This window comes from Saimiri boliviensis, chromosome 5, assembly GCF_048565385.1.
Source record: "Saimiri boliviensis isolate mSaiBol1 chromosome 5, mSaiBol1.pri, whole genome shotgun sequence".
Taxonomy (NCBI): Eukaryota; Metazoa; Chordata; class Mammalia; order Primates; family Cebidae; genus Saimiri; species Saimiri boliviensis.
Window position 1 is genome coordinate 38,396,757 of NC_133453.1, and position 13,899 is coordinate 38,410,655.

Below are 13,899 nucleotides of genomic sequence, written 5' to 3' on the forward strand. Positions count from 1 at the left end.
AACCTCCGCCTCCTGGGTTCAGGCAATTCTCCTGCCTCAGCCTGCTGAGTAGCTGGGATTACAGGCACGCACCACCATGCCCAGCTAATTTTTTGTATTTTTAGTAGAGACGGGGTTTCACCAGGATGGTCTCGATCTCTTGACCTCGTGATCCACCCGCCTCGGCCTCCCAAAGTGCTGGGATTACAGGCTTGAGCCACCACGGCCAGCCCTATTTTTCTTGAGGTTAATGCAAAAGCCAAAATTGATCTTGTTTGCCAACATTAACTTCACTCACTTTTTTTGTTTGAAGAACAAAAAATATAAATTGTGTTAATGCTTCCAAATTAGAGCACTTTAAACGCTTTCCTTTTTCATTGCAATAGCATTACTGATTCCTGGTTGGCAATAATCCTACTTTGGGGTCATAGCAAACTAAACTAAGACCTAGGTAACAAACTGAAATGCAATGCATCTGTAAAGATCTTTGAGGATAATGTATGAACAAATTCACTTACTCTCTTTTTTTGAGATGGAGTCTCTGTCACCCAGGCTGGAGTGCAGTAAGCAATCTCAGCTCACTGCAATCTCCACTTACTGGGTTCAGGCAATTCTTCTGCCACAGGTGGCTGGGATTACAGGTGTGCACCACCACGCCCAACTAATTTTTGTATTTTTAGTAGAGACGAGGTTTCACCATGTTGGCCAGGCTAGTGTCAAACTCCTGACCTCAGGTGATCCACCCACTTTGGCCTCCCAAAGTACTGGGATTATAGGCATGAGCACCTGGCCACTTTCCCTCTTTTATTTAGCTAGAGGTACAAGTGAAAATTAGAGACTTTGCTTTGTTTGTGAAAAATAAATGTATCCAATTCAATACAATCTCCTAATAGAAGCTAATGGCCTTCAGTAGGTAGAAACTATGGTTATAAAGAAAATTTCCTTTTGCTTTCAGTTTAGTGCTTCATCAAAACATCAAAGGAAATAATCCAACACTGATGATCCCAGAGTATGGTCTGATAAAATCTGTTGACTAAGAAAATTCTTGAGATGTGCTATATTTTAAGTTTTTTAACTTTAAAAATTGTTTAAATTTTTATTTGGAAATAATTTATAACTTCCACAACAGTTGCAAGAATGGTACAAAGAATACACCATATTCTTTCACTCAGATTCACCTACTGATGTTTATTTTGTTTGCTTTTATTATCTCTTTACACACACACACACACACACACACACGTTTTTTGAACCATTACACAGTATAATCATGGTCCTTTATTCTTAAACACTTCTTAGATTATTTCCTAAGAATATGGTTATTCTCTTATAAAACCACAGTATTGTTAATAACTTCAGCACATTTAACATTGAAACACTGTTGTCTAGTCATCCATTTTGTCAATTGACTCAACAATGTCTTTTATCTCATTGTTCTCATTCAGTATATGACAGGCACTGCCTAGTTGTCCAGTCTTTTTAGCTTCCTTTGACCTAGACCTTTTCCACATTCTGTCTTACATGTCATTCACATTTTTTAAGAATATGATCCCCCTCTCTGTAAAAGAACATTCCTAATTTGGGGTTTGTGTGATGTTATCTCATGACTGAATTCAGGTTATACATTCTTGTCTGGAATATAGCTATAAATTAGTTATGTGGCCTTCTACAGGTATCATGGATTTCCATGTGCCCTTTATTAATGATGTTAATTTTTATTACCTGGTCAAGGTGTCCATTTTTCCCACTTTATAATTACTAATTTTTCCCTTGAGATATGTGGGAAGCATGCAAATATTCTGGCTGCTCATTGAAACTGCCCCTAGATTTAGGATCCTTTGTTGATTCTTGCCTAATCCAATCCTTAACACAATGGTTGAAGAATAATATGCTGCCAACTCCAGCATTCCTACATTTACCAGTTGGCACTTGACATTCTATGCACGATTCATTTTCCTTATAGTAGTTCACAGTTCATTAATGTACTTAATTGTTTTAGCACTCAAAATGACCCAGATTTAGTCAGTGGAAGTTCCTTCCAGCTGGCTCCTGTGTCCTATAGTAAGTCTCCAACATATTTTTAGGAACTTCTTTCCTTCCTTTCCTTGCTTTTTGTTTATGAGACAGGGTCTCACTCTTTTGCCCAGGCTGGAGTACAGTGGCCTAATCACAGCTCATTGCAGCCTTGACTTCCCAAGTTCAAGTAATCCTTCCACCTCAACCTCCCAAGTAGGTGGGACTACAGGCATGTACCACATCTGGCTACTTTTTAATTTTTTTTGATATGGGGTCTATGTTGCCCAGGCTGGTCTCAAACTCCTAGGTTCAAGCAATCCTCTTGCCTTGGTCTCCCAAAGTGCTGGGATTACAGGCTCTTTCCTTACTTTCCTACAAAAATTATAAAACATTATAAGATGTCTCAGGCTTATCTTATACCTATCCTGCTCCAGTCTTGGAATAAATCATTTCTCCAAGAAGTCTTGGTTCCTTTTTAGTGGAGAATGGTATTAGAGACTAAGATGTGGGCATTATGCATGGTCATTGCTACTGGGGTACTACTGTTTCTCATCCTTTTCAATGGACAGAGGTATGAAATACATGCATTTGCCATGTGTGCATGAATACATTTATACATTTATCTGTATACACACATGTACACAGCCACATATACACACATGTAACACATACATACGCATATAACACATACATATGCATATTTTTTTAAGTGTAAGTCCATACTGATACCTTGAATTGCAATCTATTTGCATGGGTTTTTCTTCTGTCTCCACAGTTGATAATTGTGTATTCCTATTTCTTCTGTAAGAATGCTGACTCCCAAGTACATCAACCCATTTTCTTTTTCTTTCTTTTTTTTTTTTTTTTTTTTGAGATGAAGTCTTGCTCTGTCACCAGACTGGAGTGCAGTGGCATGATCTCGGCTCACTGCAACCTCCACTTCATGGGTTTAAGAGATTCTCCTGCCTCAGCCTCCTGAGTAGCTGGGATTACAGGCACAGCTAATTTTTGTATTTTTTGTAGAGACAGGGTTTCACCATGTTGGCCAGGATGATAGTCACGATCTCTTGACCTTTTGATCTACCCACCTCAGCCTTCCAAACTGCTGACATTACAGTTCAGTCCGTGCTCGGCTTGAACTCATTTTCTTAATCCTGTAATGCATCTACAATGGTTTCAGAATTGCTTTGCCCACACTACTAGTTCAGTATGTTTGTAATTCTCCCTCATCCTTTATATTGCAAATCGCATAAAAGAGTATATATAGTCAAATACTGTGTTTATAAATTAATCACTTGGATTAGTTCTTTTTTTCTTTAGTTATTTTTTTCCTTATCTTTCAATAATTTTGTTATCAGTGTAGTTATTGTAGTAATATGAAAAATAATTGGGTTCATTTATTTCAATTTGGTTACAGCTTGAGGTATTTTTCTCCTTTCCACTCTTAGGCACTTAATTTTTTTGCTTATGTAGAATATTTATACAATACCAATAGTAAAAATTACATACAAAAAGCTACACTCAGAGAACTGTCACTCCTTTTTTTTTTTTTTTCATGGAGTCTCTCTCTCTCACCAGGCTAGAGTGTGGTGGCATGATCTCGGCTCACTGCAATCTCTACCTCCCGGTTTCAAGCAATTCTCCTGCCTCAGCCTCCCAAGTAGCTGGGACTACAGGTGCGCACCACCACACACAGCTAATTTTTTTGTATTTTTAGTAGAGACAGGGTTTCACTATGTTGGCCAGGATCGTATTGATCTCTTGACCTTGTGATCCGCCCGCCTTGGCCTCCCAAAATGCTGGGATTACAGGTGTGAGCCACTACACCCCACCATCACTCTTTTCCATATCTTTTCCGTCCCATTCCTTGGATCCCTTATAAGTAACCAAGTTCATTATTTTCTGATTTATTATTTCTTTTTGTAAAGATAAGTCAAGAGTTGATATGCTTTTTTATTTTCCTTCCAGTTTTATAAAAGAGAGCCTATTATACATACTTTTTGTATCTAATATCACCTGTGAAAATCACTCTAGGTTAGTTCATAGAGATCTTATTTTTCTATTATAGCTGTATAGTTGGTACTCCATTCATGTATGTACCACAGTAAATTTCAACTAATATCCTATTCTTGGATATTTACTTCCTAATATTGTGCAGTTAAAAGTAATACTGCAGGCCAAGCATGCTGGCTCATGCCCGTAATCCCAACACTTTGGGAGGCTGAGGTGGGTGGATCACGAGGTCAAGAGATCAAGACCATCTTGGCCAACATGGTGAAACCCTGTCTCTACTAAAAATACAAAAATTAGCTGGGCATGGTGGCGCATGCTTGTAACCCTAGCTACTTGGGAGGCTGAGGCAGGAGAATTGCTTGAGCCAAGGAGTCAGAGGTTGCAGTGAACCGAAATCGCGCCACTGCACTTCAGCCTGGTCAACAAAAGCGAAGCTCCATCTCAAAAAAATAAAAATAAAATACTGCAATAAACAACTTGATATCTATGTATATTCATAATATTGAAAATGTATTTCCAGATAAAGTCCTGGAAATGTGAAAAGAGTAAGCACACATGTAGTTGTCTTAACCAAATTTCCCCCCATATAGGTTGGAAACTATTACATTTTATACTATTTTGAGACAGAGTCTCGCTCTGTCACCTAGGATAGAGGGCAGTGGAACAATCACTGCAGCCTCAACTTCCCAAGCTCAAGCAATCTTACAACGCTGAAACTCTCCCTCTCACTCCTAACAACCTTAATTTTTTTTTTTTTTTTTTTGAGTTTCGCTCTTATTGCCCACCCAGGCTGGAGTGCAATGGCGCAATCTCAGCTAACTGTAACCTCCTCTGCATCCTGGGCTCAAGCAATTCTCCTGTCTCAGCTTCCCAAGTAGCTGGGATTACAAGCACCTGTCACCATGCCTAGCTAACTTTTTTCTACTTTTAGTAGAGATGCGGTTTCACCATGTTGGCCAGGCTGGTCTCAAACTCCTGACCTCACCTGCCTTGGCCTCTCAAAATGCTAGGATTACAGGCATGAGTCACCACACCCAGCCTCAATCTTATATGTTTTTTATGTTTGTTTTATATCTTGCAAATTTTTGGAGAAAGGAAATACAAAGAAAAGTTAGTTACTTTACTTACTAAGTGGTGTTGTGTCAGGAGGTGGAAAATTCTCAGTAAAGTTGACATTACATAAATCTGTGCTACAACAGCAGAAACGGTATGTTCCATTTTGAATTGAGGGAGGAGTGGTAGTTACTACACATTCTTCATAGTGACACTCTTGGGGATCTCCAATGTGAGACCAACATCCTACAAATCAATATTAATATAAAAAAGTTAGTAGACAATATGAGAAAGAAAACTAAAAGAAAAAGAGTAAACTAAGAAGTAATTTCAATAAATGTAAGAGTACATATGAGCTAGGAAACAGTTTTGCAAATCAACAGGAAACATTTTTAAGAAACAAAAAAATGGTAAAGATACTAGACATTTCATGGGAAGAAAAGGGCCACCAAAAAAATGTTTAACTGCATGATTAATCTAAGAATTATTAAAGCAAGAGTAAGGTTTCATTTTTGTCTATACCAAGTAAATTGTTCTAGGTTTAAAAAATAATATGGCCAGGCACAGTGGCTCACACCTAGAATTCCAGCACTTTGGGAAGCCAAAGCAGGAGGATCACTTAAGCCCAGGAATTTGAGACCAGCCTGAGCAACATAGTAATACCACATCTCTATAAACATTTAAAAATTAGCTGGGCATGGCGGTGCTTGCCTGTGGTCCTACCAACTTGGGAGGATTGCCTGAGCCCAAGAGGTCAAGGTTTCAGTGAGCCATGAATATGCCACTGCATTCTACCCTGAGCAACAGAGTGCCACTGTCTCAAAAATAAAATAACAAATACATAAATAATATATATAAGAAAAAGGATTCAGTAACACAGACACCTTCATACAGTGTTGGAGGGAATATAAATGAATAGTACTTTTAGAAAGCCACATGGAAATTTTTATACAATTTTAAAAATATTCCGTCAGGCACGGTGGCTCACGCCTGTAATCCCAGCACTTTGGGAGGCCGAGGCAGGTGGATCACGAGGTCAAGAGATAGAGACCATCCTGGTCAACATGGTGAAACCCCGTCTCTACTAAAAATACAAAACATTAGCTGGGCATGGTGGCGCATGCCTGTAATCCCAGCTACTCAGGAGGCTGAGGCAGGAGAATCGCCTGAACCCGGGAGGCGGAGGTTGTGGTGAGCCAAGATCGCGCCATTGCACTCCAGCCTGGGTAACTAGAGCAAAACTCCATCTCAAAAAAATAAATACATAAATAAAATATTCATATATTTTATAACCTAATAATTCTACATTAAGGGATCTCTTTCAAGGAAACAATCATATACAATCAAAGAATTATATTCAAAGTTGTTCACTGAACAACTGTGTTTCACTATGCATTACAGTGAAAACATGAAAATAACATAATGTCTACAAATAGAATAATCTGTAAGTAAACTGTGATACATGTGTACAATGATATGTTGTGCAAAAGTTAAAAAGGTTTTCAGAGATTCTTTAAAGACATGGAACAGGCCGGGTGCGGTGGCTCAAGCACTTTGGGAGGCCGAGGTGGGTGGATCACGAGGTCAAGAGATCGAGACTATCCTGGTCAACATGGTGAAACCCCGTCTCTACTAAAAATACAAAAAATTAGCTGGGCATGGTGGCGTATGCCTGTAATCCCAGCTACTCAGGAGGCTGAGGCAGGAGAATTGCCTGAACCCAGGAGGCGGAAGTTGCAGTGAGCCGAGATTGCGCCATTGCACTTCAGCCTGGGTAACAAGAGCGAAACTCCGTCTTAAAAAAAAAAAAAAAAGCCGGGCACGGTGGCTCAAGCCTGTAATCCCAGCACTTTGGGAGGCCGAGGCAGGTGGATCACGAGGTCGAGAGATCGAGACCATCCTGGTCAACATGGTGAAACCCCGTCTCTACTAAAAATACAAAAAACTAGCTGGGCATAGTGGTGCGTGCCTGTAATCCCAGCTACTTAGGAGGCTGAGGCAGGAGAATTGCCTGAGCCCAGGAGGCGGAGGTTGCGGTGAGCCGAGATCGCGCCATTGCACTCCAGCCTGAGTAACGAGCGAAACTCCGTCTCAAAAAAAAAAAAAAAAAAAAAAAAGACATGGAACGAATGCTTATAATTAAGGTGGAAAAAATGGATATGAAATTGTTTATACAATACATTCCTAATTTTTTAAAAAAGTACACGCACATAATAACATAAAGGAACATAAAAAATACACCTGAAGAAGACAAACTAATACAGTAAAAATATGGGTTTTTTTTGAGATGGAGTCTTGCTCACTCACCAGGTTGGAGAGCAGTGGTGCAGTCTCAGCTCACTGCAAACTCCGCCTCTGGGTTCAAGCAATTCTTCCTCAGCCTCCTGAGTAGCTGGGTTTACAGGCGCATGCCACCACGTCCAGCTAATTTTTGTATCTTTAGTAGAGACGGGGTTTCACTATGTTGGCCAGGATGGTCTCTATCTCTTGACCTCGTGATCCATCCACCTCAGCCTCCCAAAGTGCTGGGATTACAGGTATGAGCCACCACGCCCGGCCAGTAAAAATATTTTTAAAAGAGTCTATTATTGTAGACTTTTGTTTTCTTTATAGTTTTCTATATATTCCACAATTCATAGAATGGGCATGTGCAACATTTTAAGAAGAAAGGTGTTTTTAAAATAATCTAAAAATAAATAGCCTTTCATAAATTTGGGCCTTGTGGATATATATATATATATAAGCACTTTTTTTTAGTTTGTTTTGAGATGGAGTCTCGCTCTGCTGCCCAAGCCGGAGTGCAGTAGTGCCATCTCAGATCACTGCAACCTCTGCCTTCCAGGTTCGGTAATTCTGCTGCCTCAGCCTCCCGAGTAGCTGGGACCATAGGTGCACTAATTTTTGTATTTAGTGGAGACAAGGTTTCATCATGTTAGCCAGTGCCCGCCCCTGCCTCCCAAGGTGCTGGGATTACAGGCATGAGCCACTGTGCCCGGCCTTATATATACAATTTTAAATTCACTGTTTTTCTGAACAGGATTTTAACGTACTCCCATGTCCATTTTAGATAAACATCAATTGTATAAAACACAAAGTCATTTTAGGTAAGGAAAGTATCACTTGCCTTGTTTTACAAGATTGATGTCCCCTTTTGATTTCTCCCAAAGGCCATAGCAGGTGCTACCTTTTGAGCATAATATTGTTCCATTTTCATGAGAGATTCGACTCTCACCTATCCCAAGGTCTTGCTGATATGGATCTTTAAATGCACATAGCCGTTCTTGATTCTGTGAAGCTAAAATAAAGGAAATTAAGGAATGACAAATTATTTAATCTTTCCAAAATATTATTATAGAAAATCTTAAGTCTTATTTGAATGGCTTTATAAATTTCCCTATTATTTGAACTGAAATCTTTAAGTAACTTTATAATTTTACATTCAACGACTTTCTTTCTGTTCATAAATTCATTTGAAATTTTAAAACTCGTTCCCAAAAGCATCCCCTCCTACTCAAATTATTCTCACCACTCTTTCTTCTATTAAATAATTTTGGTGTCCAAATAAGGAAATATCATCAAAGTAAATGTCCATGTTCAAAATTATCAAGCCTTCAAAACAAACAAACCTAGAAGGCTGAATAATTTTGGAAATTGCATAGTACTTACTTCTATCATATTTTATAGTCAGTTATACAAAGTTACATACATTATTAGGTATGGTAAACTAATTATACAAAGAGTAACTATGAATGGGTACATGATTTCTTTTTTTTTTTTTTTTTTTTGAGACTGAGTCTCACTCTGTCACTAAGGCTGGAGTGCAGTGGCACTATCTCGGCTCACTGCAATCTCCACCTCCCAGGTTCAAGTAATTCTCCTGCCTCAGCCTCCCTCCTGAGTAGACTAAAAGCACCCACCACGCCTGGCTAATTTTTCTATATTTTTGTAGAGACGGGGTTTCACCATGTTGGCCAGAATCGGTCTCAATCTGCTGACCTCATGATACCCCAACTCCCCCCGCCTCAGCCTCCCAAAGTGCTGGGATTACAGGTGTGAGTCACTGCACCCAGTCTCTTTTTAGGGTTATACATATGTTCTAAAACTAGATTGTGGTAATCATTGCACAAGTCGGTAAACATTTGCAAAAAAAAAATTGTTCACTTAAAATGAGGGAACTTTAGGTATAAATTATACTTCAGTTAAGTTAAAAAACTAGGTTATGTGGGGTCAAAAAAAAATCCTTTATTTTATTTTAATTTTTTTGAGACGAAGTTTTGCTCTTCTTGCCCAGGCTGGAGTGCAATGGCAAAAATCTCTGCTCACCACAACCTCTGCCTCCCGGACCCAAGCGATTCTCTTGCCTCAGCCTTCCAAATAGCTGGGACTGTTGGCGTGCACCACCAGACCCGTCTAATTTTTTGTATTTTTAGTAGAGATGGGGTTTCACTGTGTTAGACATGCTGGTTTCGATCTCCTGACCTTGTGATCTGCCCACTTAGGCCTCCCAAAGGGCTGGGATTACAGGTGTGACCCACTGCGCCCAGCTGATTTACATTTCTCTAATGATCAGTGATATCGAGCTGTTTTTTTCATATGATTGTGGCCACATGTATGTCTTCTACTGAAAAGTATCTATTCATGTCCTTTGCTCACTTTTTTTTTTCTTTTTCTGAGACAGAATCTCACTCCATCACCAGGCGCCAGGCTGGAGTGCAGTGGCGCGACCTCGGCTCACTGCAACCTCCGCCTCCCGGGTTCAAGCAATTCTCCTGCCTCAGCCTCCTGAGTAGCTGGGACTACAGGCGCGCACCACCACGCCCAGCTAATTTTTTTGTATTTTCAGTAGAGACGGAGTTTCACCATGTTGGCCAGGATGGTCTTGATCTCTTGACCTCGTGATCAGCCCGCCTCGGCCTCCCAAAGTGATGGGATTACAGGCATGAGCCACCGCGCCCGGCCTTTGCCCACTTTTTAATGGGCTTTGTTTTCTTCTTGTAAATTTGTTTAAGCTCCTTATAGAGGCTGGATATTACACCTTTGTCAGATGCATAGTTTGCAAAAATTTATTCCCATTCTGTAGGTTGTGTGTTTACCCTGTTAATAGTTCATTTTGCCATGCAGAAGCTCTTAAGTTTAATTCGATCCCATTTGTCAATTTTTGCTTTTGTTGCAATTGTTTTTGGTATCATCATAAAACCTTTGCCTGTTCCTATGTCCAGAATGGTATTGTCTAGGTTGTCTTCCAGAGTTTGCATCATTTGGGGGCCATTATCCTTAGCAAACTAATAGGAACAGAAAACCAAATACCACATGTTCTCACTTATAAAAGGGAGCTAAATGATGATAACACATGGACACATAGAGGGGAACCCCGTACACTGGGGCCACCAAAGGGTGGGAGGAGGGAGAGGATCAGGAAAAATAACTAATGCATACTAGGCTTAATATCTAGGTGACAAAATCATCTGTACAACAAATACCCATGACAAGTTTACCTATATAACAAACTTGCACAAGTACACCTGAACTTAAAATAAAAGTTAAATTTAAAGAAATTCTTAATAAGGTTCCATTTTTCATGATGTATCATCTCTTATTTTTATTTAACAGTTATAAAGCTACACTGATAAATCATTTTTGTCTAAGTTGTACAAAATTACAGATGTTTGCCAAACAACTAAAATTAGGTAAAAAGAGGAGTGTGAGGGTTGTGGAAGTGAGCTGCCAAGCAGCTGACAAAAAGTTTGCTAAACAAGTATCCAAAAAACTATAACCTTAGAAAAGAAGAGTCCACTCAATCAAAAAGGATGGCTTAAAGGAGAAAAATAAAAAGGGTTTTGAACAAAGAGACAGTATAAAAACAACTTTGTATTTGGCAGCAAGACATCTTACTTTTTCACTCCAACATTTTGAGAACAGCCTACACTTTTTCTATCTTCAAGATATTGCATGCAAGGTAAGTCCATAAATGTACAACTCTAGAAACTGTACACCATTCTGAAGAATAGTTTTTCAAATTAACTCTATAAACACTTTTTAGAACCTAGTGATAACCAGTTTGTACACGGGGAAGATTTGGCAGGCATACAAATTGTAATTATAAATAAGTCTGCTTATAGGCAGAAACAAGTTGAAGCCTCAAATGTATAAGAAAATTGGTTTAGAGAATGCAAAAAATATACATGTCAAATAAAAAGAACGACAGCTTTTTGAATAAAGATAAATGTGCACATGAAAGAAACAATCACTACTGGTTATCGTCTACTCTAAACATCTGTTAAACTCAGAGATATAGACAGGATAAAGAGGAAAATCTGACAGAATAGAGCAGAGGCCAAATTCTAACTGAGGACACTAACAAAGATAGAATAAAGAGCATTAAGCATTCAATTTTTAAAAAAAAAATTTTTTTTTTTTTTTGAGACAGGGTCTTACTCTATCGCCCAGCTTGAGTGCCATGGCACAACCTTGGCTCACTGCAACCTCCACCTCCTGGGCTCAAGTGATCCTTCCACCTCAGTCTCCTGAGTAGCTGGGACCACAGGTACATGCCATCAAGCCTGGCTAATTTTTATAATTTTGTAGACACAGGGTCTTGCTATGTTGCCCAGGCTGGTCACAGACTCCTGGACTCAAGTGATCCTCTTGCCTTGGCTTCCCAAAGTGTTGGGACTGCAAGCAACTCTGTCCAGCTCAAAATTTTTAAAAATTAGTATTACAGATACAGCAAATAAATGCTTTAAACAAAAAGTATCATTACAGCCAGGTGCGGTGGCTCACGCCTGTAATCCCAGCACTTTAGAGAGGCTGAGGTGGGCAGATCACCTGAGGTCAGGAGTTCGAGACCAGCCTGACCAACTTGAAGAAACCCCATCTCTACTAAAAACACAAAATTAGCGGAGAGTGGTGGCAAATGCCTGTAATCCCAGCCACCAGGGAGGCTGAGACAGGAGAATCGCTTGAATCCAGGAGGCGGAGGTTGCAGTGAGCTGAGATCATGCCATTGTACTCCAGCCTGGGCAACAAGGGCAAAATTCCATCTCAAAAAAATAATAAGAAGGTATCCTTATACAGAATTGTCCATGTGTTACCATATCATCTAAACTGAAGGTATCAATCATTTACTTCAAAAACAAGTCAAGGCCAGGAGCGGTAGCTCATGCCTATAATCCCACCACTTTGGGAGGCTGAGGCAGGTAGATCACCTGAGGTCAAGAGTTCAAGACCAGCCTGGCCAACCCTGTCTCTACTAAAAACTATAAAAATTAGCTGGGCATGGTGGCAGATGCCTGTAATGTCAGCTACTTGGGAGGCTGAGGCAGGAGAATTGCTTGAACCTGGGAGGTTGAGGTTGCAGTGAGCCAAGATCATGCCACTGCACTCCAGCCTGGGTGACAGAGCAAATTTCCATCTCAAAAAAAATAAAAAAACAAAAAAGTCAGATTTGCAACCTATGTCTTGTCCTTTGAGTAGAAGTGTCTCATTCTATTATTTGATGTTGGGGGAAAAAAATGAAAGTATGACAGGAAAATTAGCACAGGTTTCCAAAAACTTTAATGGCTTATCTATAGTACTTTATCTATCTCTTTCTCTGTATATAGCCTAGCTACAAATAATATAACATATATTATTGTTTGCTAAAAATAATGTATCTTTATGTCATTTTTCTGTTTCTTCTAAAAAACATCATTATAAGTATATTGACGAAGAAATCACTGGAAATAGATAATAGTCATGAAAAACTATTATGTCATGTTCATGATAAATGAGCTATACTCATTTATCATGAACATAAGGCTGGGCGCGGTGGCTTATGCCTATATTTTGGGAGGCCAAGGCAGGTGGATCATGAGGTCAGGAGTTCGAGACTCGCCTGGCCAACATACTGAAACCTCAGCTCTGCTAAAAATAAAAAAATTAGCTGGGCATGGTGGCACATGCCTGTAGTCCCAGCTACTCAGGAGGCTGAGGCAGGAGAATTGCTTGAACCCGGGAGGCAGAGGTTGCAGTGAGCTGAGATCGCATCACTGCACTCTAGCCTGGTGACACGAGTGAGACTCTGTCTCAAAAAAAAAAAAAAAAAAAAAAAGAAAAGAAAGAAAGAAAGAAAAGTGCTGTATAGGCTGGGCACAGTGGCTCACACCTGTAATCCCAGCACTTTGGGAGGCCGAGGCAAGTGGATCATCTGAGGTCAGGAGCTTGAGACCGGCCTTATCGATATGGTGAAACCCCATCTCTACTAAAAACACAAAAATTAGCTGGGTGTGGTGGCAGGCACCTGTAGTCCCAGCTAGTCCAGAGGCTGAGGCAGGAGAATTACTTGTACCCAGGAGAGGGAGATTGCAGTGAGCCGAGATCACGCCACTGCCCTCCAGCCTAGGTGACAGAGTGAGACTCCCTCTTAAAAAAAGAAAAGAAAAAGAAAAAAAAGGAAAGTGCTATATAAATAGAACCAATAATAGTGTCCTTTGTGACGAGATCTGAAACAAGTAATTAGCAATACTACACTAATTTTAAAATAAAAAGTACACAAAAGAACATACCATGAAAATAATACAGCAAATAGTTGGACCCAAAAACACTTAAAAATAAAACTAATCATTTTGGGCCAAAAATCACTTTAAAATAAAACTAATCATTCCTCAGAAACAAAAAACTCTCCACTTCTAAATGGTTCATTGTAATAGATTTTTACTGAGGAAAGCAGATTTCAAGTAAGACACAATCACAGCATTGTTTCTCACTCAAAATAGCACTAACCTCTTTCATGTGATCAATAACTATCACGACAAGCTTCCATATATGACATCAGCACTATCCAATATAATTTTCTGTGAA

At 39.6% G+C, this 13,899-nt stretch overlaps 1 protein-coding gene across 4 annotated transcripts in view; it reads right to left on the reverse strand.

Annotated features, from left to right (window-relative positions):
* The window catches only part of BMPR2 (bone morphogenetic protein receptor type 2), a 180,393-nt gene that overhangs the window by 86,698 nt on the left and 79,796 nt on the right, over nt 1-13,899 (reverse strand). For all 4 annotated transcript variants that reach the window (XM_074399252.1, XM_074399251.1, XM_003925640.4 and 1 more), the window contains 2 exons: nt 8,186-8,356; nt 5,137-5,307 (listed from right to left, as the gene is read on the reverse strand). In XM_074399252.1, coding sequence (XP_074255353.1) covers nt 5,137-5,307; nt 8,186-8,356 — 342 coding nt within the window. The remainder of the gene's footprint in view (nt 1-5,136; nt 5,308-8,185; nt 8,357-13,899) is intronic.